At 44.2% G+C, this 27,237-nt stretch overlaps 1 protein-coding gene across 1 annotated transcript; it reads right to left on the bottom strand.

The window, feature by feature from the left end:
- Positions 1 to 292: 292 nt before the first annotated feature.
- LOC109471474 (growth hormone secretagogue receptor type 1-like) lies at positions 293 to 25,278 on the bottom strand. The gene is made up of 5 exons (XM_019770805.1): positions 25,095 to 25,278; positions 14,871 to 15,053; positions 2,493 to 2,929; positions 1,631 to 1,738; positions 293 to 805 (listed from the first exon to the last, which is right to left on the bottom strand). Exons 1-5 carry the CDS (start codon positions 25,276 to 25,278, stop codon positions 449 to 451), a joined length of 1,269 nt encoding a protein of 422 aa, XP_019626364.1. The 3' UTR covers positions 293 to 448.
- Positions 25,279 to 27,237: the final 1,959 nt, after the last annotated feature.

Consider the following 27,237-nt stretch of genomic DNA (forward strand, 5'->3'; position numbering starts at 1 on the left):
GTGTCGACCGACCGTTGCAATACGATATGATACAATATGATACAATATGACGGCCCGAATTTGTTCATTTATTCCTTTTGGCTTAAGATACAGGCTTCTCAACTAGCACGGGACTATTATATAGTGGAGCCTGGAGGGGACCTGTAGTCACCAGCCGACCGATGATGATCCTTCGCCAGGCCTCCGTCCGGGTGACTTGTAGTGAATCACCAACTTTCCAGGTTACAGGATTTGGACCATCGCACACCGGCATGTCCCTACTCCTTTCCGAAAGGTATCATCATCATCATCCACTGTGTTCTGCGTCTACAGTCGTATGGAAATGTCCCGTAGCCGCATTCAGTCTTTCTTCATCTCTTTCCAACGTGTCCTCTTCCTCGCGAGGTATGGTGGGTTCTTTAACGTGCGGGGGTGTGGATCTCAGGATAGGACGTCGTCTCGAATGAAATCATACCGTTGAGTCTGTCACCGTCAGCTCCTTCCCGTACTGCCGGGACCGGGAGTAGATGGACAGTTCCTGCAGGTGCGTGGCGCGGCGGCTGCCGTTGGACGTGCTGGCCGTGCTGCGGGCCGTGCTGTTCCCCGTGGTCGTGTTCAGCGGGTGGCGGCGGCTGGAGTTTCTGGTGGTGAAGCCGGCTTCCGTGCCGCGATCGGAGTCGCCGTCGCCATCGCAGAACGCCGTACGGAAGGCCTGACGGAACTTGGAGGACGTGAGGTTGTACAGGACGGGGTTGACGGTGGAGTTGATGAACACCATGACCCGGCAGAACGCCTGGAGCTTCCACAGAGCCGGTCCGCCCAGAACCTGGAACAAAGAACAAGTGTTTATTTCTATTTTATACAACGGTTATTCGTAGATACAGACTTATTACAGCGTTATGTTAATAGATAGAATTTAATATTTAGCGTTAGAATGTGTCATTGTTAGTGTTGAACTATTCTGTACTCATGTCTTACATGTACATGCTCTAGACCACATACGGTCACATGTGTATGTAGTCCATCTGGACAGGAATGTGCAATAAAGATTCAACTTACTTATAACCAAAGACCAGGCCTTTGAACTTTGACATGGACCATAGTAAAAGAACTTTGCAAGCTTAAAAAGATCAGAGATTTCAGACTTTCGGAAAGTATTTTGGGTTCTCTTGACCTGTTACAACATCACAGAGTTCCAAAGACAACCCGTGAAACCAGATCATCGCTCTCCATCGTCGCAATTGACCACCCTCCCACTTCCATGGGTTACTTTCAGAACAGAAGGCTAGAATCTTTCATTGCCACATTTAATGCAGTATATCTTTATTTGAATAAATGACATCATCACCGGAGTATCTGTATCTGTATCGATATAGCCGGCATAACCGCCCTTCGGCGTAACACACCAGCTTCACAGGCACGCGGCGTGGGCGGCAGCTAGCTATATCACACCGAACGACTTGTTACACCCAATCTTTGCACATTTGATTTCAGGAGTTGTTTAAAGCTTTCTAGTGATGATGCCCTGTGCTTGGTGGCCACGAGATCCAGTCTACGATAGTTCTGAGGAAATATGAGTAGGTTCTGGTCATCTGAAGATTGCTTACATGATGCTTACCAGTGAACTGCACTGATGTACTTCCGTACCTACCTGAAAGAGTGATTCCGGCGTTGCGTACATCATCACCATCAGGATCGTGCGGTACGGCAGCAGGCACAGGAAGAACACCACCACCACGGCCAGCAGCATGTACGTCACCTGTGGAATTTCATTTTGTATGTTTAAGTTAATAGATCATTTTTTTAGTTATCATGTATCATAATTTGATTTCTTGTTAATGTAATTACTATTATTTACTATTTCGTTCGGGGGAAGCTCGTGACTGAAAAACTACAAAGGTTTCAGGCCTCTCCCGGCATATTTGTCCATTTTTTAATTATTTGATTGTGTATTTCGTTGTATATGTGCATAAATATATACTGAACTTTATTTGCTTTCGCCTCATATGGGCCATGGCAAAAAAAAACACTAGTATATACATAAAAGTTATACATACAAATAAACATACAAACATAATAAAGAAACTAATTGAAGTAAATGCATACAGTTTATCAATCAACCAATGAATGAATCAACTAAAATGCCAGATAAAGAAAATTGTAAATCATAAAATAAGAAGAACATCTTGTAACAACTTATAAACCTTAGGTAAAAAAAAAAACAAGGAGAACAAACTGCAACATCCATTAATATAACAAGAACAATTCATGGCGTAAATGCAGATCAACAATAAAACATACATAGACAATAAGCAATAAACAAACAGACCTGGCGGATCCGAATTCTTGTTTGTCAATGTAAATACCATTATTTACTATTTCCTTTGGGGGAGGCTCGTGAAAAACTGCTAAGGTTTCAGGCCTCCCCCGGCAAATTTGTTATTTTTTAAAATTATTTGATTGTCTATTTAGTTGTATATGTTCAAAAATAGATAAGAAATGAAGAAACAGACCTGTCTGCGTGCCTGGAGCCGCAGCCGCGCCACGGAGCCCTGCCGGATGGACTGGTGCAGCTCGGGCTCGCGCAGGTTCCGGGAGATGACGACGTACAGCCCGGACAGGATCGCCAGCGGGGCGAAGTAGAACACCACGTTGCTTGCCGTGAGGTACAGCCTCCCGCCGAACGTGTCGATGTGCATCACGCAGTTGGCCGCCAGCTCCCCGTCGTCGCCGCGATCGTAGCTGAACTCGGTGACGAAGAAGACGGGGACGGCGGTGAGGAAGGCCGCGGCCCACAGCGCGCACATGACGCGCACGATGAAGCCGCCACTCAGCACGTGCTTGCAGCTCAGCGGCAGGCAGATGGCGTAGTACCGCTCCACGCCGATGGCGATGACGGTCAGCGTGGAGGCGTGGAACGTCGAGAACTCCATGTATGGGATGAAGTGGCCTGCAAAGGAAACAAAACTTTGTCATCGCTTGAAATTTCGGACTGCAAAGACATATTAGAGTACCCGTTGTTTTCTCTGTTCGGTATTGGTTTACTGCATACTGCTATTGACAGCAAACGTAAACTGCAGTGTCGATATTAGTTGATGAAGTAGCCTGCAAAGGAAACAAATTTTGTCATCTCTTCAAATTTTGGACAAGACAGATTAAAGTGCCGGTACATGAATCTGGAAGCCGTTGTTTTCTCTGGAAATTTAAGTTTGTTTAAAAATTTGACATCAATGAACTGCATATTGCCATTGGCATTGTTAGAAAACGTAAACTGCGTTGATGTTAGTTAATGATCAGAAGTATCCTGAAAAGGACACAAAACGTTGTCATAGGTTGGAATTTCGGACTGCACCTGTGCATGAATCTTGAAACAGTTGTTTTCCCTGGCAACTTTAATTTGTTTTTAAAAAATTCGACATCGGTGAGCTGCATACTGCCATTGCTAGCAAACGTAAGCTGCAGTGTCGATATTAGTTGATCAACTAGCCTGCGAAGGAAGCAAACTTTGTCATCGCTTGGAATTTCAGGCTGACCTGGTGACCATACTCAGTGGGTCGGCTTTGGGGTATTCCTGGTATCAATTTTATCTGTGTAGAAAATTTCCAAATTTCTTTGCGAATTTCGTCGCAAAAATGTCTAATATTGCCAGAGGACCCAGTAATCTAATCCGGTGCATACGGCAAGGACAATATGCATCCCACACATGTCAAGGTTTTGTAAAATGTCTTTGACGAATTTCCCGAAATTTCCTGTGGGCTCTGTAATTCGATTATATGTAGAAAGCTTCCGTTGAAAAGGACTCGGCCTCTTGTCTAACCTTCGGGACAACTGATGTGATTTGACATTACACTGGTCAATACGAAGACTGGCCTTGGACATTTCGTATGTTTGGTCTATACAATTTGTCTGATTATTGTGTATGTTCCTGGCCGCCAGGCGCCAGATCGAAGATATAATTGCTGTAAATGTCGCTACCAACAACAATGTGTTGGCTTCTCCAGGACACATCATCCGGTTAGCCAGTCTGAAGGTTGCGGATTCTGTTGTAATTTTTCAGGGTGCCCAAATAACAAGTTGCTCCCTGGGCACGCCTGACGCGTACATATATGTATATAGAGGGATTGAAATCTATTCTTTGGCAAACAAAATGAACAAGACTGGCAATGAAAACATACATTGCCATGGCGACGGTGGTTGCTGTTAGGGTTATTGCTTGCATGGCACTGCCATCATTTCATGATTTTGAGGAAGACTTGGTACCTGTTAAGTCTAGACAGATACAGTGCACTCCTCCCCTGAGTGTATAGTGAACGAGCCCTGGGGTCACAGAAAGTAGGGCCTTCCGGGACAGAGAGATCTTCCCAAGGGTTTCCAGGAATGTGGGCATAGATGCGGGTCAGAGACATGCCTGTGGACATTCCATGCCTGTGGACAAAATTCCTGTACAATTCCTAGAATTCTTGCAAACTGCACACAATACTGTACCATTAGGCTCCTCCCTGAGACGTCGCCAAAAACAACAACTTTAAATTAGAGTAACGTAGGGACCCGCCATAAGGTGTAATCTAGAACATGACCTTCGTCCCACCAACAGTAACTTGTCTATCATCCGAACAGCAGGATAACTCTTAAAAGAGTAACCCTGCTGTTCACAAGTTAAGAAACACAAGAAAAGGCCCACTGCAATAACGTAGGAACCTCCCGTAAGACCTATTCTCGAGGTTGACCTTTGTCTCCGCAAACAGTAACTTGCCTACCACCCATAGCTTTAAGAGTAACCCTGCTGTTCCACAAGCTAAGAAACACAAAAGGTCCACTGCAGTAACGTAAGAACCTCACATAACGCCTATTTTCGAAGTTGACCTTCATCTCCGGAGCTCCGCATTAGTAACTTGACAACCAAAAGTCATGAACATCCATCCACGGCTTAAGAGTTATGCCGTCTATATATAACTACAGCCACAGTTATCCCGCCATAGTCAAGATAAAAAGCATAACCTTCTAGCGGATAGGAAGGATAAGGCAAGGACGCATGTGCGCAAACATTATTCTGTGCCAACTATAATTGTGACAAAATATTTACACTATGGCCTCAAGATAATGTGGCCTGTACAAAAATTAATAGATTATGAAATGCCTGTATGTCAAGGGATTGTAATCTGTTCTTTGGCAAAAGAAAATTGTTTTTGCCCTTTGTGTAAACAGCAGTGTGGAAATAACAGGAGCACTGCGGCATCAAAAACGTGTCAGCTTTGTTCCATATGAATGACAAGTTGCCTCCTGGGAAGATGGACGTCTGTTTCCGTATGAACATCTTCTCTAATTTTCTGATCTGTTTGGATTTACGTCATGATATGTTTGACGTCCCGTTTTGTAGTATCTATCAATTGAAAACTGTAAGTGTACATGTCTGTGTATCGTGAGGTGGTGATTCAATTTTGTTTCGGTAAAATAAAATTAAAACTTAACTGATAGGGCAAGGTCGACGAAATGTGCGCAAAACGACACTCTGTTGTGAACAGCAATGGGGAATATATTCCCACAGTGGCCTCAAAAACGTGTCAATTAAATTTCAGGAGACAAATTATATTATTGTCGTCGCGGCAGTGACGTTAATACTGAATCAAAGTCGGCCCACGTCGTGGTTGAGTAATGGGTGACGTGCCCTGATGTACATAGCCTCTTTCACCCCTCTCAGATAGTAGTCTTGTTCGGTGTCCAATATCCTTAGTGTCCAGTGAAGCAGAAAGTGCAGGCTAGTCTATGTAGATCTGTTGTGAAACTTCTGAACTGACTCAACTCGGCCGTGAGTGCTCCATGAACCTTGCCTTTAAACCACCTCTCCGTTTCCCTCTAAGTAGGATTCCTGGCAGAGTCCATTGTTGTTATTCACTGCTACCAAACTTGTTATTGGGGGTTTTGTCTTTCGGTGCAGCAAGTAGGTGTAACAAGTAAAGTTGTGGCCCGTTTGAAGCAAGTTGTAATGCCATGGGAGTTGAAAACCCTTCTCTAAATCCTTGATGTTCGGAAGAACGCTCAGAAATTGGGTCTTTCCTGTTGAAAGCTTGGTGCTGGATGTTTTTGGACGTGTGGCTTTGTTGATAGCTCAAGGGGGGTTGCTGCAGTTTTTCAGTACTTGGGCCAGATGATTTTTCTCTCGTAGTCCAGTGGGTGTGAAATAATGGCACTGGCTCCATGGAAGAGATTTCTAATCACACCTAGCTTGGCTCGGCTACTTCGGAAGTTCTCACGACATATCATATGCAATACTATAGAATCGCCTGGACATTCTGTCTCATTGGACGAAGTACGACTCTTGGACACCGAATTAACCGGACTTTTTGCGCGAGGAATTAAATTTCACATGAACGTCAGATTTATACCCTGAAACTTGAAAGCGAAATACTAGCAGCAACTCTGTACGGTTGTTGCGTATTTAATACATTTCCAATTTCAATAATACTTTGAAGCGAGAACACATCCCATGGGCACGCCCGATCTCCTTTCACACTTCCAACACTCATCTGCTAATATTACAACGTTGTGTTATATCCCCACCTTTGGTCTGTCCTTTTCAGCAAGATAATTGCATGGTGCTATATAACATTTTCTGTACCAACAGGTCAAGTGGAAAAAACATTCCTGTTGGAGTGAAATGAAAAGAGAATGCCATGTGCCGCCGACTGACGATATTAAATTGTAAACGACGCAATATATCCCAGCCTTGCCGGCAGCTTGCCGCCAGCAGTGCTGGATTCACGCAGAGAACGACGACCTGACTGGTATCTCCAATCGTCTTCAATGTCTAGGCCACCACATCTGACCTTTCCAATCACGAATAGGATTTTCGTTTAATTGCCGACTGGAGAGGCCGCCTTCAGTCGTTCAATGTATAGGGATGGCATTTTGCAGTTTGCAAACTGCAATTTTTCCATCCCCATGAAGTAATTTCCTTCCACCAGTCGAATAAATTGGGACTTACCCCCAACCCCCACGCGACGAGCCGCAATTCATTCCAGTGTTAAATGACGTGAACCGACACAAATGAACTTTCATGCTTTCCCATTGATGTTCGCACGGATAGGGTCCATCCCAGTCCATCCAATAGTGTCACCTTATTCCCTCTACGTCCGTCGATTCAATTTCTCACTCTGATGCACACCAAGGTCTTACCAGAAGTGCCCAATAAATGCGTACTACAAAGAAGTACGTCAAGCGTCAAGCTGTGATAACAAAAATAAGGAATCGAAGCTGAGACGTTTGAAAATTAAGAACCAAACGTTGGTCAAGCTCGAATGACAACTTTTGATGCTATGAAGTCATGAGAAGCTATACTATATTGAACAATTTGCATTTTTATGTTGTTACTTTGTAAGTTTTGACGCAGGTGAGCAGATCTGTGCTCTGGGACACCGTGACTGATCATGAAGAATACGACAAGGAGACTGCGTCCTGTGCAAAGAAACATTATCTGCAATATTGAATTACGAGGTCTTTCGGGTCTTGAATGCATTTGTTAAGCCGTAACTAACATGTCAGAAGGAAGGACGCTCTAACAAGACGAATGATTGCACGGTTAGTAATGGGCATGCATCAAGAACAAAGATTACCAGAAACTATGGAAAATTTGGCCATTAATATTCCTTAAGACTTCCCACACATAACATGATGACTGACTTGGCATCACAGGTCCAGTAACAATGTGCAAGAATCTGCACGAGCGCAGGTTTCAGCATCAGACAGTCATCAATCATACATGGCTAGATTAGACTACGCTGTGCACGGCGGGTCTTCTTATGACCCTGTTAGTACGTCATGTAATGCCTTATTGACTAAATGACAGTCAACAGCCTCCAAAACTATTAAGTAAAGGACGGGAGGGGGTGGTAGCTAGCTAGACGGATCATCACCCGTACGTGTATCGAAATCATCGTCAACTGTTCCTACGGTTCGGCAGTTTTCATGTGATTCTCCTCACGATTCAGCCTGTTGCTGCACTCGCTACTGTAATGCTGAGGTCACATTTCCGACCCGGGGCCCGGCCGGGCAGTCTGATGGAACGAAAAGTATGAACTATGAAATATGAAAGGCAACAAAGCACAAAACTCACTCACAAAAAGTTGAAAAAAATCAATAATGGGATCAATATTTGCATGTGTTATTGATGTAGAAATTCGCCGTCATTCCTTGAAAAAGACTGGAGTTGTACAGTCGAAAATTTGGGTGAGTCCAATTTTTGTTGTGTTGGAAATTACAGTTTTAAACTTTAACTTCATAATATTATTGATATGAATTGTTGATCTTACGTTAATCGAAACAGCCCGGCCGGGGCCCGGTTTGGAAATGTGACTTCAGCGTAAACACGTAAATTACGGTGGCCGAGTGGATAGGTTAGAAGACATAAGAAATTTATTGACACAACAAAAGTACAGCGACTTTCGTAAGGTCTAAAACTGTCACGTAGACATACAGACAAGACACGCGATCGAGGTTGAGAGTTAGCGGGTTCTACCCCATGCATCCCATGTGTCCTTGGGAAAGGACTTTCCTCACTCAACCTAGTTGTGAAATCGGTACTCGACTTCGGTTGGAGAGGGAAAAGGCGTTAGAACGAGAGGAATGGACTTTCAACTATTACAACTCAAGGTCCCTACGGCCTCCAACTGAAGGTTATTGGGACCTTAACCTTTTTTTTTCAATCCTGCTAATCTATAAACTTTTCAGGAAAAGAATTATTGTCAGACTTAGAACAGTTTGTTACCATAGTGTTGAAGGCTGCGATGACTGGTTTTCCACCATAGTGTCAAAGAATCCTGATGTCCTGTTATTTGTGGGAATGGTAATGGCTCGTGTTAGAGGCGCATGACCACTATTACACGCTCTCGGGAAGGGGGTCTATTCAGCCCGTGACAATGAGAGATACGAATGTGCAGCATATGTTTCTGCATTGCTGTTATCACCTAAATTATAGTCGCTGATCAATAGTTACGGCCCCTTGATGTGTCTCCCCCACAAAGCTCAAGGTCCACCGTGTAATCGCGGTCAAACATATGTTACACAACGATAACGTTGGGTAATGTGCTTTCTGCAAATGTCTGCACGGTTGGCACAAGAAAGGCGCCAATGGTTTTGTGTTAGGATAAGATTACATGATATCTAAGTGTTCAAAATTACACGCCACGTACAGATAACTGGCCTCATCAATCTTATTATACTAAGTGCTGGCTTCTTCCTTTTGTAAGCGTTCCACTTTTCATCAAACTACGTAAGGAAACCGGAGAGTGATTGAGTGACTGATTGAGGGTACGTTAGACGTTATAGATAGGGTTTCCGGTAATCCTTTTATGGTGTCAGCGCACGTAAGCACACCGCCTGTCATGGCCATTAGGCCCCCATTCCACTTAGAGGCGCTCTCACAGCGCTTCTCTTTGCATCGCCTTTCTCGGCGCTCTCACGGCGATGGTGTGACCCGGTTCCATACCATCGCCGAGGTGACGGCGCTCATGGCGCTCTCATGGCGCTCTCATGGCGATCTTGGCGCTCTCTCTGCGCTCTGGCCAATTTCAGGTCGCCGTGAGAGCGCCGTCCAAGTGGAATGGGGGTGTTAGCGCAGAGGGGTATCTGACAGAAGGTCCGCAAAGGTGTTACTGTTAGACACTAGCACCGCGTCTACATCAGCAGTGAAGATGACTGGATAAACGTTAACGTTGGCCAGTTTCTCCCAAGGGCTACAGACTGTAAGCTTATATTCCTGCCTGAAAGCTGATAGTCCTCCAAGACCCGTTTACTAAGCACATACCAATCTGCGATCCTAATAGTCGTGTGCAACAGTGAAAGATCAAGCCTTCCCAAATGACGCGCACTTATTTGATATCACCGGATGATGCTGTAATAGGTAGTACACATTGCCTTCGTCTCCTTCTTCTTAAGCTAAGTACTCTCTGACCGCCCCTAAATAGGGTATAACTTAGAGTGGAGAGCGGTACGAGTACTCGGCTATGGCAGGGCGGCTGCCAGCCCGGCCGTAAAGCCTTTACTGTCGTAGCCTGCACAACTTGGCCGGCGGCAGTTGATTCCACTCACGTATTGTTCGTGGGAAAAAAGAAAACCCGAAGCAGTGTTTACGTACAGTGACAAGCTGATATTTGTCTTCATGGCTACCCCTGGTTCTCCTCTGGGCGTGCTTGAGGTACTTCTCACTGGGAATGTTATTAATGATTTCCTTTCATCTCTTTTTGTAAAGTTGATGACATCAGCTGCCCAGATGTAGGACACTGTATACAGAGAGATCCTTCTTTCCACGAACAATCAGAGAGGGGAACAGCCTGCCGGCTCACATTGTTCTTAGTAGCAACTTAGAGGACTTCAAGTCCATGCTGTAAAGTGTAATCCCTCCCTCGAAATCTCCATTTCCTCAGTACATTTACCCCCCCCCCCCTTGCGCAGTACACCCTGGAGCGACATAATCTTCGGCAAGTCGAAGGCGGTCGTTTAAGGAAAGAAGAAAATCTCACACTAGTAAATTATCACGCAACGAGCGTCTTCAAAGCTAAAGAGTATATGTCAAATATACATTTCCTTTTATCTCTTTATAAAGTTGTTTTTGCACTAAAGCGTCCCAATTGTGCCTTGAGTGTTTGAAGTAGAGTGGTTTTCAGATTATTGCTCTCTATACATCAATGGCGAAGTGCTGGCGTATTTCCCACAGTCTGCAGATTGAGATACTGAATTTCTCGAGTACAAAGTCGAATCACCTTCCCTTCGCCCTGGGAAATTACCGAACCACAAACTTATCAGGGCAAAACCATTCTCTGTGCACCAGACTTTTCAGATGCTCGCCTATCATTAGGCGAGTGTCTATCGTTGATAATTTAGACTCAATCACAGGAGACGACCTCCTGTCTGTCTTACCTAATTCACTTTAATGATTTAAATAAGGAAGATCCAATATTTATCAAATGTGGAAGAGTTTTCTTCGACAAGTTAATCCAATACATATTTGCTGTGGTTATCCTGCTTCTTGAGGATTGTGGCAATCAGATTACCATGTAGAGACGCCAGTGCCATTTGTCTGACACCGGCTTAGAAGTCAGTGTCTCCCCCCAAGGTTATACAGTCGTGACAGACGACTCGCCTCGTCTGAGCTGAACGCTGCCGCCGTCTGTAATCTTCCCCTTCCCGGGAAGATCCTATCTTAACAACCCGCGTCAGACAACATTTGATCGAATTTGCAATTGTCGATCCCCCACCAAATGTCGCCTAATCTCAAAATCGCGGCACCCAGCTAATATTACACCGAACGACTTGTTACACCCAATCTTTGCTCGTCTCACTGTAGGAGTTGTTGTACTTGGTGCCAACGAGTTCCACTCTACGATAGTTCTAGGAAAATATGAGTTTTTCAACTCAGATGGTGGGAAATGTATATTACGTGCATTCTACGCAGTGCTTGGGGAGACCCACATCCCACGAATGTTAAAGAACCCACCACACCTTTGGAGAAAGAGTAGGGGCATACCCCGGTGTGCACATGAGATGGTCCAAATCCCACTGAATGGAAGTTGGTGATTCACTACAAATCACCCAGACGAAGATCTGGTGAAACCCCGTTTCGTATTAACTACACATCATATGCGTGAGCCGTAGCGAAGCCGCATTGCACAAGCATGTAGCTACTCAAAAAACGATGACACCATGCTTCATCGGTGATGATGAGGATAATTAACGACGGCGACGTCAAAGAGACCGTGTACAGTTGAATGCTGATTGGTCTCGTAAATTGGTTGTCAACTTTTCCAACCTTTTCATTCTAGAAATGCAATATATGTGGTTTCCTGTGAATGAGAAAGGGCGTGCCAACACCTCAAAATAAATGGAACTCATCAGCTGAAATCAATACGCCGCTTAGAAAAATCGTTCTAGCTTTAGAAGACAAATGGCGGCGCTACGTGAGAAGTCCTCGGAGCTGTGCAAGTACATCAATAAACACTTGACAGGGACAGGACCACGGGGGACGGGTGTTAGAGGAGCACTATGAAGTCGATACGAGTAGGTGCACCTGAGAGATGGCGAAGTTGGTATACCGATAGCGCCTATCGACTTAATGGTGCTCCTCTAACAGCCTTCCCTGTGGTCCTTTCCCCCTCAAGTGTTTATTGATTTCGGTAGGTCTTGAGTTCGATGCCCAGTTATGTCATACCAAAGTTTCCGGAAGCAACTTTGAAAGAAAGTGATCTCAAAGTGAATGAAAGAAAGTGATCTCGAACCAGCTTTTAGCTCATTGAAGAGCTAATCTTCCACTGGTCGTGACAGAGAAGACAGACGCTATGTACAGTACTAGTATTTACAGGTTCATTGTACTGGGAAAATTCCCTTAGCTCTTTTCGACAAGCCCAATGAATAGTGGACCACAACTTAAACTTTGAAAATTGAACTCTCAATAGGTCAACGTCCTTATGTCTACTAGGGGCGCTTTTTTGGCTTATTACACTAAGACCTTTCCAATTCAGAATCGGGAAGACGTACATTTATACAAGACAGACTTGATTGCTGGGTCCACAACGGACAAAGCCGTAAAGCTCCCTGGGAATGTAGATGGAGTGAGCACAAGATCCTCGATCGGAGGCTAAGCGATTTATCGGAAAATGCTGTGGTACATTAGGCATTAGGCTATAGCCACTGGGAATGCGATTGAGTCGCTTACTAAGCGAGGGATTGCGCCCCAGAAACATGGACAAGTATCAAGCTTGCTCTGCGTTTGTGTCGCGTGATTCCTAAGAAGAAGATCCAGTACTCAAACAGAACTCAAACACCAATTTGGCGATCTACAAGCTCAGCCAGCTCAGTCTATTTAACCTGAACCTTCATTACCCAGGGCTCTAGGGAGCTCATCCCTGCAGAGTTTGTAACCATTTCTGCTGAGGTCCAAATTGGTGACCGGCCTGGCAGTCTTATAGAACGATAGGTGTGGTTTGAAAGACAAAAAAAAGCACAAAAAAGAGCCATGCCTAGTAAGAGGAAGCTCTCAGACAATAATTGGTCTTCCAGGTGGCGCGGCGGCAGCTTTACACCGAACATTACACCGAACGACTTGTTACATGATCTAACATTTGAACATCTAACTATTCTTTAAAGCTATCTCTACACCCCTCACCCAACTTCCCCGCCGGGCTGTGTGTGTGACCATCACCATTTCTCACCGGGAGGCGTCATTTCCACGTTCCCATTATCACCGCCTGGCGAGCTCTAGACGTGCGGGGGCTGGCCGGCCTGAATACCAACACTGATGCGTCTGGAAAATACCTGACCCCTCTCCATTCGTCAAGGCTAACGGCCCTAACACTCTGGAGCAGCTTAGCTGCTTAAGGTACGCACCCAGCAATCTCGACTTTCAGCATGCCTGTAATATCTCTATGGAAATTGAAAGGTTTAGCAGCATCCGACAGACTTTAACGTTGATGTGACGCAGATGCGGGTGAAATGCAATTGATAAAAGTTAACGACAAACTTTTTAACTTGAAATGCACGCGGCGGCACCAGTTGCGAGAGATAGATAGTCCTGAACAAACATTAGACCGGGCGAATGCGCATTTCTTCATTGGAGATTTGGCTCTGGACGCTAGCTATACTATAAACAACATAATGCTTTGAGCTCAGTGCCATTTCACTGCCAGTATGGACGTGATCGTACTGATCAAGCACTGACCTGATGATGCTACGGGTCACCTCTTTCACAGAGGGAGATGCTTTCTGTTTGCTTCGTGAGCCTTCAAACGTGCTCCTCGGCCTCTGAATTCAGCAGGTTAGCTTTCAAACTTTGTCGGCACGTTTTTTTCTTGAGTAGACAAGCAGGGACAAACTAGGGATTCAGTAAAAACTTCTAAAACTATGACATAATCATCAAATGACTGCTAAATCCTTGACAGCTATTTGGATGATTATGTTTTGAGACTTTAAAATGTGTCACACAGTCCCGATGGGCAACTAAACTAATAGGAGGGCAAAAGGTAGCACCACGTGAGACTAGTCTGAAATAACCTTAACGGCCCACGAAACACATGTACAAATCCCAAACGTTACTCAGAAAACTCAAACTCGAATCCCTGTCTTTCAGGGGAATGCGAGTATCCATGACCACATTTGGAAGAAAGCTTCGATGCATATATCTAACACTGATGGCAATCTTCACTTAAACCGGATATCGTGTCCGTTGTAGTTAATGAGCCGAGCGGTCCAGCACAATCGCTCACACCCTTCGAAGAGTGGGGCGAAATGGAAGGGGTATTGATTGATTGCTACACTGACGAGTAATCTCCGAGAATCTACTGATAAGTCCTTGAAATTTGTTTACTGCAACTACCTGTAAGAACACACATCTATCATGTCTCATGTTTCCTGCATTGTGGAACATCCCTTCATGTTTCACTCTCATGTATCTAGATGAAATCATCTAATAAGTGGGCAATTTGAACAGGAGAAAATCTCTCACTTCATCATTGATGTCATTTGCCATTAGTACAGTTTTGAAGGAGATTTGAATCCCAAACGTTGGGCACGATAGAGGTGATCAGAATCATCCGTACCTGTACTTGACATGCAGACGTACTATATGTACCCAGCCTTTTCAGGAAGATTTTTGAAGAAAACTTTTTAAAAAGAAAACTTGTTTGGCAGTTCTCCTATGCCTGACAGTGTGGGTGTCGGGGATCACCAAGTGTTCTTGAGCTGGGATTTTCAATGGTTTGTCACCCGTCGCACCTCTTTATTAATATCCTGATGAAGGCGACAGTGTTCGTTGAAAATTAGATCCTATTAGGGTTGAAATAAAATCTAACATTGTACTACCAAAACAGATGAAGCTCCGTGATTATCAAAGAGAGTTGTGTACTTACACATGAACTCGCCCAGGAGCCATGGCGAGACGACCCAGGTCTCCTGTATGGCGGCGGGAACACAGACCAACAGGACCAGCAGGTCAGCCACGCTCAGGTTCAGCAGCAGGTAGTTGGTGGGACTGCGCATGCGCCGGACCTTCGCCACCACCACACCCACCAGCAAGTTGCCCACCACGCCGACTGGAAAATAAAGATTTACAGAAAATTTTCACCTCCTCGTTCTCTTTTACTTCTATATACGGAGGCATTGTGTGTGTGTGTTTGTTTGTGTGTGTGTGTTGTGTGTGTGTGTGTGTGTCTCTCTCTCCCCCCCTCTGTGTGTGTGTGTGTTTGTCTGTGTGTGTGTGTGTGTGTGTGTGTGTGTGTGTGTGTGTGTGTGTGTGTGTGTGTGTGTGTGTGTGTGTGTCTGTGTTTGTGTCTGTGTGTCTGTTTTCGAGATGCCCACATTTACACTCAGGACTAGTGACAGTGTGTACAAGGCACATCCGGACTGTCTGGTTGACTAATGGACTGTTTCCGCGGACTTTTGTTACGGATGTTTCAAAGTTGATTTTCCTGGAAGTATTTAACAGTTTTTGAGAAAGCGTACTAAGCTGGTTTAAGCTGGTTGAAATACGGCAATTTGTAGAGTATGGGAAGGAGGGATAAACTTAAAGTGCATAAAGTGGTGTGATTTGAGTTGAGTGTGTCAAAGGGAGTTTGTTTTCGAGATCCCCACATTTGCACTAAGAACTAGTGACAGTGTGTATAAGGCACATCCGGGCTGTGTAGTTGACTAATGGACTGCTTCCGAGAACTTTTGTTAGGGGTGTTTCAAAATTGATTTTCCTGGAAGTACTGAACAGTTTTCGAGAAAGCTGGTTCAACTTAAAGACCTCAAGAAAGTCAATTCTACTTCACTGACGTCAGAACCTGCAGCGTCTTAGGCATGAAATAGGATCTGCAATCAGGCTCCACCAAGTCTCTTTGGTGTCGTACTTCAGGTAATCAGTGGAAAGAATGCAACAATTGGAGCAACCGTCTGGAAACATCTTATCTTTTATGAAAAATCTGAAAGGAGGCTAGCGCTAGGCCAAGAATCTCGTCGGCAGCTCTTTTTGAAAAAAAAAAAGTTTCTGCAGATTGTTCAAGGCTTTTCAGACACAGACACAACGTACGTCTAAAGCGTTTGATCAGACAGGCTGATTCTGATGGATGACTGATGTTATCCGCGCACGCCATCGGGAGAAGCAGTCTTACTGATGTACTTTCAGTGACGTCACCTCGGCGTCGCCCTGTGATTGGTCATGCAGATGATTAAACTTCCCTTGTACCCGAGACGCTTCATTACACGTACATGCTCACTCTCATTGAAGTCAATCCCATGACGCCACCGTTGTCAGGATTCGTTTTTGTGGGATTAAACTTGGAGGCCAAGACGCAACCGGAATTGATTTAATTAAGTTTATCCATATCTCTATTAGTGGTGAGATTACCGCAGACTTTGGGATTAACCATTCTCAAAACCCATTATTGGTAATATGTTTGCCTGTTACGGATCTCTTTCACTGCAGTTTCTTCACTAGTTTCCTTAGTACATGTACAGGCTCCACGACTGGGGCTTTTTGCCTGCTACGCCACGAATAAAGCGTCATATAACAGCACCCTTCCCCAATAAAGCCCCGGTCGTAGAGGCTGCCTGCACGAACGTTTTGCAGATGGTGCAGTCTTATAGATGACACATGTTCTACTGCTCGCCTGGACTGGAAAAACTTCCCACTGAATGTACAACGTTTTCACCCCCATGCATACCCTCGCCGGGCGGGGTCGACCAACCCTTGGCTTGTTATTATGGCTCGGACAAACCTTGCACCGCGGAAGAAGATTGAAAGCGAAGACACAATGCAATCAACCTTGATTGAAAGCTCGGCATTTCAAACTTGTCTGAAGAAAGAAGACCATGTACCCCGGGATTAACCTTTTTGTGAGGCCTGATCGCTGATAATTATATATAAGCACCTTTCACGCAACAGGGCGTGCCATTGCCATTCATATAGGTTCCAACAATGTAAGGGAAGGCCTGATTGAATTTTTTGATAAGTTCTTTTCAACTGGCTGATAGTCACGGTGATTGTCTGCTACAGCCTGGAGCTAGTCCAATACAAGTTTGTAATATTTAGTCCGTATGTTATAAAGGCCGTACTTCTTCAGACATATGACACAGGAAGAGATCTTCACGATCAGTGGCCTCAAGCTAGCCTCAACGTTGTAGATCGGCGTTGCGTAGACAAACATTTATTTTCAACTATTCCAAGCTCCAGCAAAGCAAAAACCTGTTAGTGCAGTCATCTGTCCCTTAAGGTGTATTAGCCGCATGAGGTTTAATAAAGTTCTTGATAATTATCTGCTTGATGCATGTGACAACATGGGATGGCGCCATGTATCTGTTTGGTAATCCCTTTAATTCATTAGGTAATCTTTAATGACTGTTCTAATGAACACATCTGTGAAAAGAAACTTCATCATCCACTCAATCTGCACTTTTGTAAAAGTTAATTGAAATGAAAAACGCTTGCAGCCTTAATTACGGACGTTCCACTCCCTGATTAGCCCCCGGCTATCCCTTCAATTTCCTGTAGGAGCCAATATGAACCTCGTGCTTCCCGTCAATGTGTTTTCTTAAAAAAGACGCCAGACTATACGAATGTTCTTGTAGACTTCAATGATTACCCGATAACGCATACGCACATCCTGAGTGGTTCAGCTTCACTTTGTTCAAAGAGTCTGCTAGACGGCATGTCTGAATACAAATTACTAGTATAAAGTTCTGTTGTTTCCAAAGCACAAAAAAGTCATCCCGTACTTTCGTTACAGTTAATTAAAATCGATAGCAACTATATGAACAAATTGGATTAAGATTAGTATCAACTCTATGCAGACTATGCATGATGTACAAAATGACTAATAAACTGGTGGATGTCCCAACTACTAAGTACCTAATACCAGCCCAGAAGAGAACAAGAAATAGCCATGCATTCAAGTACCAGAGTTATCAACCAAGGATTGAGGTGTTCAAGAATTCATTCTTTCCTAGAACTATCGCAGAGTGGAACTCACTGTCACCAAGTACAGTAGGGGCATTGTCAATAGATAGCTTTAAACAATGTCTAGAGCTAGAAGTTCAAGGGTTAGGTGTAACAAGTTGATCGGTGTAATATAGCCAGCTGCCGCCGCGCCGCGTGACTGCGAAGCTGGTGTGTTACGCCGAAAGGCGATTATACCGGCTATACTGATACAGATAACTCACGGTGTATCTGTTATGTGCAGACAGTCACAAAATATCTATTAGAACCTAAATTCAGTTAATTAGACTAGACTTTATTGATTAGACTAGACTTGATTCTTTTAACAAATTGATTTAATTCAATTAGACCATACTTTATTCATTTAATTAGACCAGACTTTTCAAAAGCTTCTCAGGCTCAGAAATATCTATATAGTAAATCAAATTGATTGCAGTGCTATTCTTCAGATGAACTTCAGGGTGTTGTGTTAGGTTGGCAGTTTCCTGTTCGAGTTTTGGTGATTGGCATGTGTTCCCCACGGAATCATGCTGGGACCATTGTTACTGATTGTATGCATTATAGAACATTATTATGTTTACCGAAGGAAAACATATTGTTTTTGCTCCGTTTCCTCTTCTTCTTCTCCAAACACTGACCTCTGACCTGGCCAATGACCTGATTTGTTGACGTCTCCCACCATGGTAACTGGTGTTGTGTTACATAATGTTGCAATTTTATAGTAGGAGGGATTTATACTCCTGTCTGACCATATATATGTATGTATATGAGTAAGAATTAACAGAGCAGACCATATGCGAAGGTAAACATTATGCATTCGCTTTGCAAATGTTACCTTTCTAGTTAATAACTTATATTTCCTTTCCTTTTATCTACCGATGTCGGTTCATGGTAGAGTCACTGTGTATTATTTTTTAGACCCGAGAGAACATATATGACTGTTGAAGACTAGATTGTCTAGACATGCTTTTAGGGTGTTTCCCCGGGTGTCTTCGACAAAGTAGGTAGTAACGTCATATAGTGAGGCGCGTTACCACCAAAGTGCGTTTGCCAGCAGGTAAATCTCCCTTGGACACGAACAGGCATTGGAAGATACCAAGGGGAAGAGAAGTAATGACAATAGATCTTTTTCCGATACACGGAATCAGGTTTGCCATAAGTCGATTGCAATTTGCAGTAAAAAGAGATGTAGGTAGAGCCTGTATTCGTTCATATTGTAATCTATTATGATTTCATAACTCCATAGAGTGGAAGTCCCCTCAGGCATGGCAATAAGATCATTAAATCATCACTGCGCTTTCTACATACAGATAGATACAGCATTAAATGTAATATTACTTTTTGGTCTTTCGTTATTGCCTGGTCTATAGGCATTAGATAAAGATTTATGAGTTATGTTGTAACGCAAACCAGCCGGAATCTACAAATTAAAACTGCTAAAGGGGACACTTATGTAATAACATACATGTTTATGGTAAAGGTAGCTGAAGGATCTTCCATAGCATGTTTCTAATGCTGTAGGGTCAGTGAATTGTATAGTGTACGGTATTGGAAGGCGGAGACCATCCCTCTCCTTCCACTGGCTTTTATTACCCCCACCCCCAACTAAGGTCAGTACCCATTTTCACCTGGGTGGAGCGAGGAAAGGCACGCTTCGTCTCGCCAGGAATGAACTCGAACCCGTGACCTCTCGATGTCGTGTCTGTTAGCCTTAGCCACTCGGCCATTCTACGCCGCAAATTGAAGTTTATGACCGTGAATGACCTTTTTTTTCCTTCAGAAATCTACAGAGACGAAGATAAGCGGTTGAGCTGTTCACCTGTAATCAATCCCTATGAGCAATTGGATCTTCTCGTAGTCATCTCTGCGTAAGTAGTAGTTATGCGTAAGCTGTTCCAGCGGTGGCCACGAAACATCAGGCCATTCCTATAGGTCGGGAGACTGATGGCATGCATCCATCGATCATGGCATGCATCCATCGATCAAGCTTTCAGGGGATCCGGATGTATGGGCACGTCCGAAAAAAAGTTTTATCAGGTTGGTAGAACCTGCCTACCTGCCTACGAGCTCAGGCCAGGATCTAGAAGTGGAAGATTAACTCTTCTTTCTATCAAATCTTACCTTCCAGCATTGGTAGATTTCCTCTGGTTATCCGTTTTAACTCTTCCATTGAATAAATCTACCAGAAGTGGTAGATTAAGTCTTCTATTAAATCTACCAATCCTAGCCCTGACAGTTTATGACTTGAGAAAGAAAGTTTGAAACTTTGAGACTCTGAAATCTATTAGCGGTTTACCATGACGCACTTCTAATATGCTCATTACAAAAACTTCACCCCGGAATGAGTGATTTTAATGAACTTGACTCCCGACACACGGCACTACTCGCTGCTGATTCGTGACCATACTACAGAACGATCACCAGAACTGCGCCCCGCGTCCCCTGAATATCAATGAATGAATGAAGACCTTTATTGTACATTTTGCCACACTGGGCTAAAGACAGGTCACATATTGACAAAGTACATCATCAATGTTGATAATAAAACGGCTATAGTACACAAGTACTTTCAACTTCCTCTCGCTTTCTGGTAATCTTATAAATGTAGTTGGCTGTATGAGTAGTTAGAGCTGGTTTGTTAAAGACTACAAGGAATATAAATTTCTCTATACTATTCAAATACTTAAATTGGGAGTATTTGCTTGACACAAAATCGAAAAGAACGTTTCTTTCGCTGTCATACATGGAACAATCCACAATAAAATGTACCTCGTCTGCTACTTTACCTAAAATGAACGCTCCGCGCCGTGCCGCCACCTGCGCACTTCTTTACACGGCCTCGCGAAACGCCTGCAGCTTTAATTACAGACTTTCCATTCTTGGATTAGCCCCGGGCCAGACCTTCATGTTATGTTGGATCCAATATAAATCAAGTTAGAACTTTTATGCTTCGATGTAATGTCTTGATATAATGAAGGCCACACTAACTTCACTGGTTACCGATTGATGTATACGCACATTCTGAGAGCTTCGACTTGTTCAAAGAGGGGCTCTGAAATCCTCAGAATTACAGATTCTAAAATTATGTTGCTTCAAAGGCGAAAAACAACTGTGCCTCGGCTTTATGATTAATATATAGTGTTTCAGCTTGTTCAAAGAGAGTCTACAAGGCCGTCGGAATATTGATTCATAAGTTCTGCTGCTTCAAAGGCACAAACCGCTCCTGTATCTGCTGCATGATTAGGAACAACTACTATCGGTGTTTAGTATTTGCTTTATGTTTAAGGCTGCTTAGAAAAAAATTGTGTAGCTGATGTGCTCTTCCACGTGTTCCTTGTATTGTGTTTGCCATGCATATTTGACTTTTTTTCCAAATTGAAGGAACGGCTAATAGCATGCCAGACTCATAATGATGCTTGACCCCGATCCACCTTTGACTGATTCCCCATTCCCACTAGGATAAAAATTGTCCGGATCAAGCCGAACTGATTCACTTTGAACCAGCTTCGAAGCAGAATCAAATAGAATCAATTCGGCTTGATCCGGAAATTTTTACCCTAGTGGGAATTGGCCCAGGCCTTAGTCTCCGACTTCCGCCACATCCCATGGCACTTGTAATAACAACTCACGTTTCAGCACCACACGCATAGCAGATGTATGGATGAGGAGTCCCATTACCATGCGGTGATTACAAACACGTGGATCGAAACGCTCATTAAAAAAAACTAACGACTCTCGGTGGCACATGTGCTGATGTTAACACATTGGCGCACCAAATCCGTAGTGTGCTTTTGTGCCAGATGTTTTTGGCACACAGATAGACTCGGGGGGGGGGGAAGTCGTGTACAGTGCTTTTCCCAAGAGCACATGTACAACGTCGGGCCATGGAGAAGATCAAACCCTGGACCTATTGGCTCGGAGTCCAACACTCTCACCGTTGTGCCACCGACGCTCATTATCCCAGTGGATGGGACATGATCATGACATGACAGGACATGACAGTACTTCATGTACTGAAACGGTAGCTATAGTAACGCGGCAGCGGCGGTCCGGCATTCTCTTCCGTCGTTTCCTTTATTATCATTATCATTGTATGGTCCGTCCTGACGTCAACAGGCCGTAACGTATCGTTACGGCTAACGACTTCCATTCATCCCATCCATAAAAGGTATAATCCACATCTAACTGCAAGTTGATTGATACGTTGCGCTGTATCCGGCATTTCGACGTTCTCAGTTCAGTTCAGGTCATCCTCAGACGAGCTCGAGGTGCGCTCCTCAAAGGTTTTTGCAGACCAATTTCCCACAGACTACAACGAAGGAGTATCGGTATATTCATCTGCCTCCTGCTCTTTTGAAATGGTTCTCTCATCATTCTAAGGGAAATTATTCCACGGCCGAAAACAATTTGTCTACAAAGACGAGTAGGTTTTAACAGACGTTTTCCCCGTGATGAGGTTTCTTACTCTGTCTGTCAACCATGATCCTGATGGACGGAATTTTATTGAAGTACCTGGCGGGCGGACGTAACTTGTTACAACCGCATATAAAATTACCATACAAAATTGCCTGATGAGCCATAAATGTCGTTATAGATTGAAAGGTTGGCAATTGAAAACATTTCAACCCAGTTTCTGCCATCTGTACATTTTTAACGTCTGATTTACAGACGCCCTTCTGCAATATCCGCGTACTGACTCTTTAAAACAGCTTATCCTTTTATATATTGGTACTTTAGTGGCATATCATCTATCACTGCCGTGATTGTCGACACATTCCAAATTCCGCAAGTAAAAGCATTATCACTATTGCCGGTGCGTGTTATCTGATTTCGATTTTCTGTTCGTGACCTCGAATCTTGGCCTGAGATCGTCAGGTTAAACATGCGTAATGCGGAAATCGTTTTCGATTTTGTGTCACTAACGCACCTATAGGCATCGGTCACAAGAATACAGTGTAACATCTGTAAGTTCAGCTGCCCGCATCGAAGGTTTTCTTTATCAAGAATAGTAGAGGTACTGCCAAGTTTATGTCGATTTGTCTGCCTGGGACGTGCCTTCAGGCCGGAGACCCGTCAGAAACTTTATAGGTTTTACAGTTTTATATGAGAATCAAGTATGAAAATTAGCAAATTACGGAAAATGTTTTCGATTTTTGACTGAGACCTTGAGTTGAGTATATGCCTCGAGGCTTCAGTCGATACCAAATGGTTAGACTTAGACATTGGTAAACATGGCGACGTCCCGCTGTAATGATTGCGGTCCCTTCCGGTAGCGTACATGTCCGGTAGCGTACAACAGCCGGGATTTGAACCCCCAACCTCTTGCTCTGGAGGCAGGGTTGCTAAGCAATGTTTTTTTTACCACGCACGCTACGTCCAACCACCGTGACAACTGCTACAAAATTACCAGACTTGTTATATTATATATGAACCACTCACAACCATATACATGCTCGCATATCGTTGTAGAGATTTCACATATCCAGATAGCTAGAGTAAATGATTGGTTCTTTATGATTACTTGTCTCTTTATACGTTTACCACTTTACCGTTATAATTGAATTTTAGCGAGCGATGACCGATACCAAGTGGAAAGTGTCGGGAAAACAGATATGAAAGTAGGCTCACTGCTTCGAGCCAGAAACTACCTCACTCCTGCAAGTATTCTGTATTTGTACAAATCCACCATCCGTCCTTGCATGGAGTATTGCTCGCATCTCTGGGCTGGTGCCCCAAAAGACTGCCTACATATTTTAGACCGTATTCAAAGGAGAATCTGTGTTGCCATCGGCCATTCTCTGGCCGAAAAGCTGGATTCCCTCACACACAGACGCAATGTCGCATCTCTATCCCTCTTCTACAGATACTTTCACGGTCGATGTTCAGGAGAACTTGCACTTCTTGTTCCTCCACTCAGAACCTTTCAGCGTGCCACTAGGTTCTCTTCCAGTTCTCATCAATACACCGTTAACATACCTGTCTCCAAGTCATATTACAACAACAGTTTCTTTCCCCGGACTGCAAAGTTATGGAACTCTCTTCCAAACAGTTGCTTTCCGTCCGATTACAATCTACAAAGCTTCAAAACAAAGGTCCACCGCCATCTCATGACATAGCTACAATATACTCCCCTAAGTACCTCTAGCTCTATGCCTAGAAGTGGCCAAATATAATTGGCCTTGCATTGAGCGATACCGTTAAAAAAAAAAAAAAAAAAAAGATACATTGGGCTCGTTCCTTTTGCTGAAAAAATGAGATCTGAAATGATCGAGTATGTGTCTGGTCACACTCGTCATACTGTCGTCGTACGGTTGTAAGCCGAGAGCATTATTGAGGAATAGTCGTGCGTGGGTCGTACAAAATTGTGTTGTCTTGTTAACGAAAATGGTGGCTAAGATCATTGCCGACCATTGGTTAATCACAGTCTACCTGGAATTTCTAAGACATAAAATTCATACGACCTACGATGAATGTGATCGCGCCGTGAAGTGAATCGGATTCCTACAGACTTCCAATCTTACTGCAAGCTGTTCGTAATCTACGTCTAAAACAAAATGCAAGAACGTATCGAAAGAGGCAAATTAAGTGCTGCTTTACATACCGATAACATACGGTTATAGCGTTGGACTCGGAACCAACATGTCCCGACGTTGTGCCCTTGGGAAAGGCACTTAACACGACTTCCCTCCGTGTGTGGTGGAGTGACGCCTACCGAGCCTCTTAGACTAATCTGTACACTAGCAAAAAGCACACTAGTCAAAAGCACACCACGGATTTGGTGGGCCTATGTGCTGCACATTTGCCACCGTTGTTAGATTCAGGGCGCTCCTGTAACACCCTTAGCAACCGACGACTTAACGTTCACTTCAAAGGTCCATTCCCTGCTAGTAGCATTACAACTCTGGCGATTTGATGAAGATTGATATGCACTGCGTGCTACGTGCACAGTAAGCCGTGTTTTTTTTTTTGTCTTTCAACTTTTCTTTTTAATCCCATGTACTTTGACAGAAAAGGTAGCAAGGACAAAGCCTGCTGGTTACATAAACATCCTCTCGTGTTTGTGTTCTAGCTGATGAGGCTTTAGACAAGCCTTGGCCCTGGATTTCCTACTTCTACACATTTGCCACCGTGAGACGTAAAAAAAAAGATATTTACATACCGACGAAGATGAGCGCGTAGACGGCTGTCAGCAGGACCAGCTCGACCTGCGGGATGGTGAATAACAACGTGGAGTTGTACCCGGGAGGGAGCGCCGTCCCCGCCGTGCAGTTGTCGTACAGGAACGCCTCCCCAAAGGTCGGGTAGACGGGCTCGCCTCGCTCCGTGCCGTTGACGTGGCGCATGGCGGCGGGCTGTGTGTCAGACCTGGGGCGGAGAACTAGCGTGATGCTCCTCTCTGTTCAATCAACTCTCTACAGAGAAAGCGATCACAAAACTGTCGACTTATCCACCGGGCAACCGGTAAAGTACCACTCGAAGACGACAGGGCCTAGACCAATCAGCTCACGGCGTGATCTGGACTTCTTGGCGCATGCGCCTCGTTTGCAGCATCTCGTTGGTGAGAGTAGCTCGTTCCCACGGGAAAGTAGTTCCGTTCTGAGGAGGCTTGTTTACCGCTAACCGAGCCGCAGGCCCAACTTCTCATCTCTATGACGCGCACGTATACATGTAATAACCACTCACTTTTCAGCACCACGCGCTAAGACGTTTGACAGTGCTGAGGGGGCTAGTTCTCAACGTGCCTGGGAAGCTGGTGTGTTACGCCGAAGGCGATTATACCGGCTGTAGATACAGAAACTGGTGTGTTCCGCCGAAGGGCTATTAATTATACCGGCTATACAGATACAGAAGCTGGTGTGTTACGCCAAAGGGCTATTATACCGGCTATACAGATACAGAAACTGGTGTGTTGCGCCAAGTGGCGGTTATACCGGCTATACAGATACAAAAGTCATTGTGTTTCGCAGAAGGGCGGTGTGTTATAAGTGAGTTATACAGAAACAGGCACAAAGTAAGTTACAGAGTAAAGAGGCTCTTTCTACACAACCAAGTCTTTTATTCAGCCGACGTTTCATTGACCGCCTGTCACCTTCCTCATGGCAATTCTGACTGGTTCAGAATCACCCTGAGGAAAGTGACAGACGGTCACCGAAACGTTGCTGAATGAAAGACTTGGTTGTGTAGAAAGAGTCGCTTTACTCAGCGACTTACCAACCAGATGAAACTATTCACGGAAAGTAAGTTATATCGGCTATACAGGTACAGAGTGGGTTATACCTTCCATACAGGTACAAAGTGAGTTATACTGGCTAATATACAGATACAGAGTGAGTACAGGGCTTAAATAAAGACCGCTCCAAGCTTGCAAGCTAATGATAAGGTACTTTACATAAATACCGACATGTTGCGGCATGTATGTACGCGTGATATGGTAGAGATCATTAGCGGCATTAACGACTGTCTGTACGTCACCTAACATCCGAGCATTTCAGCAAAGCAGATAAAACTTTAGTTGTCACCAAAGTGAAAAAAAAAAGAATTCGAAGGCACAGTATTTAACGAAAATGATAACACTTTACCGTTTGTAAGTACTTGATACTTTATTCGGATATCCATTAGCATGTCCAGATCGCGAGATATCAAAACCGGAAGTTCTGCTGCAGTACCAACAAAAGCCGCCAGGGGGCCCAGAATCTAATCATTTCTAGGTCTCATCAAGACCTACCCACCTACCAAGTTTCATGACAATGCATATTAAGCTTCTTGAGTTATGCTGTTCACAAACGGACAGACGGGCGGACAGACGGACAGACAAACGCTACTAAAACATAACCTTCTTTAGCGAAGGTAAAAACGACATTCAACTTTTACACAGTTTCAATAAACGACATTCACCTTTTACGCAGTTTCAATAAAAGAATTACACCAAGCTTGCGACGCGTCAAGGATTATCAGGCATAGCTTATTCCCGTACGGGCAGGCTTACCCGTTTCTTTCTGACCCGTCCAGGGACTGATTCCACCTCTTATATGGGTCCCGTGAGTTTCTTTTAATACTGTTATTTCCGATTGGCACCCGGCCAAGTTTGAAGAGATAAGCAATTAGCAAACGCGATTCGCAGGGGGGGTAGTCAGTGAGCTGGGAAGAGATGTAATGATGTTGGCGTGTGCACATCGTGGTGGTTGACGAATCTTTTATCAATAAAGATTAGTTAGATTCAGAGCCCTCCTGTAACACCCTTAGCAACCGAGGGCTTAACGTTCACTTCAAAGGTGCAAATGTGCCCATACTCTGCCAGTAGC

The sequence above is a fragment of the Branchiostoma belcheri genome, unplaced genomic scaffold (genome assembly GCF_001625305.1).
Source record: "Branchiostoma belcheri isolate BF01 breed outbred unplaced genomic scaffold, Haploidv18h27 scaffold25, whole genome shotgun sequence".
Lineage (NCBI taxonomy): Eukaryota > Metazoa > Chordata > Leptocardii > Amphioxiformes > Branchiostomatidae > Branchiostoma > Branchiostoma belcheri.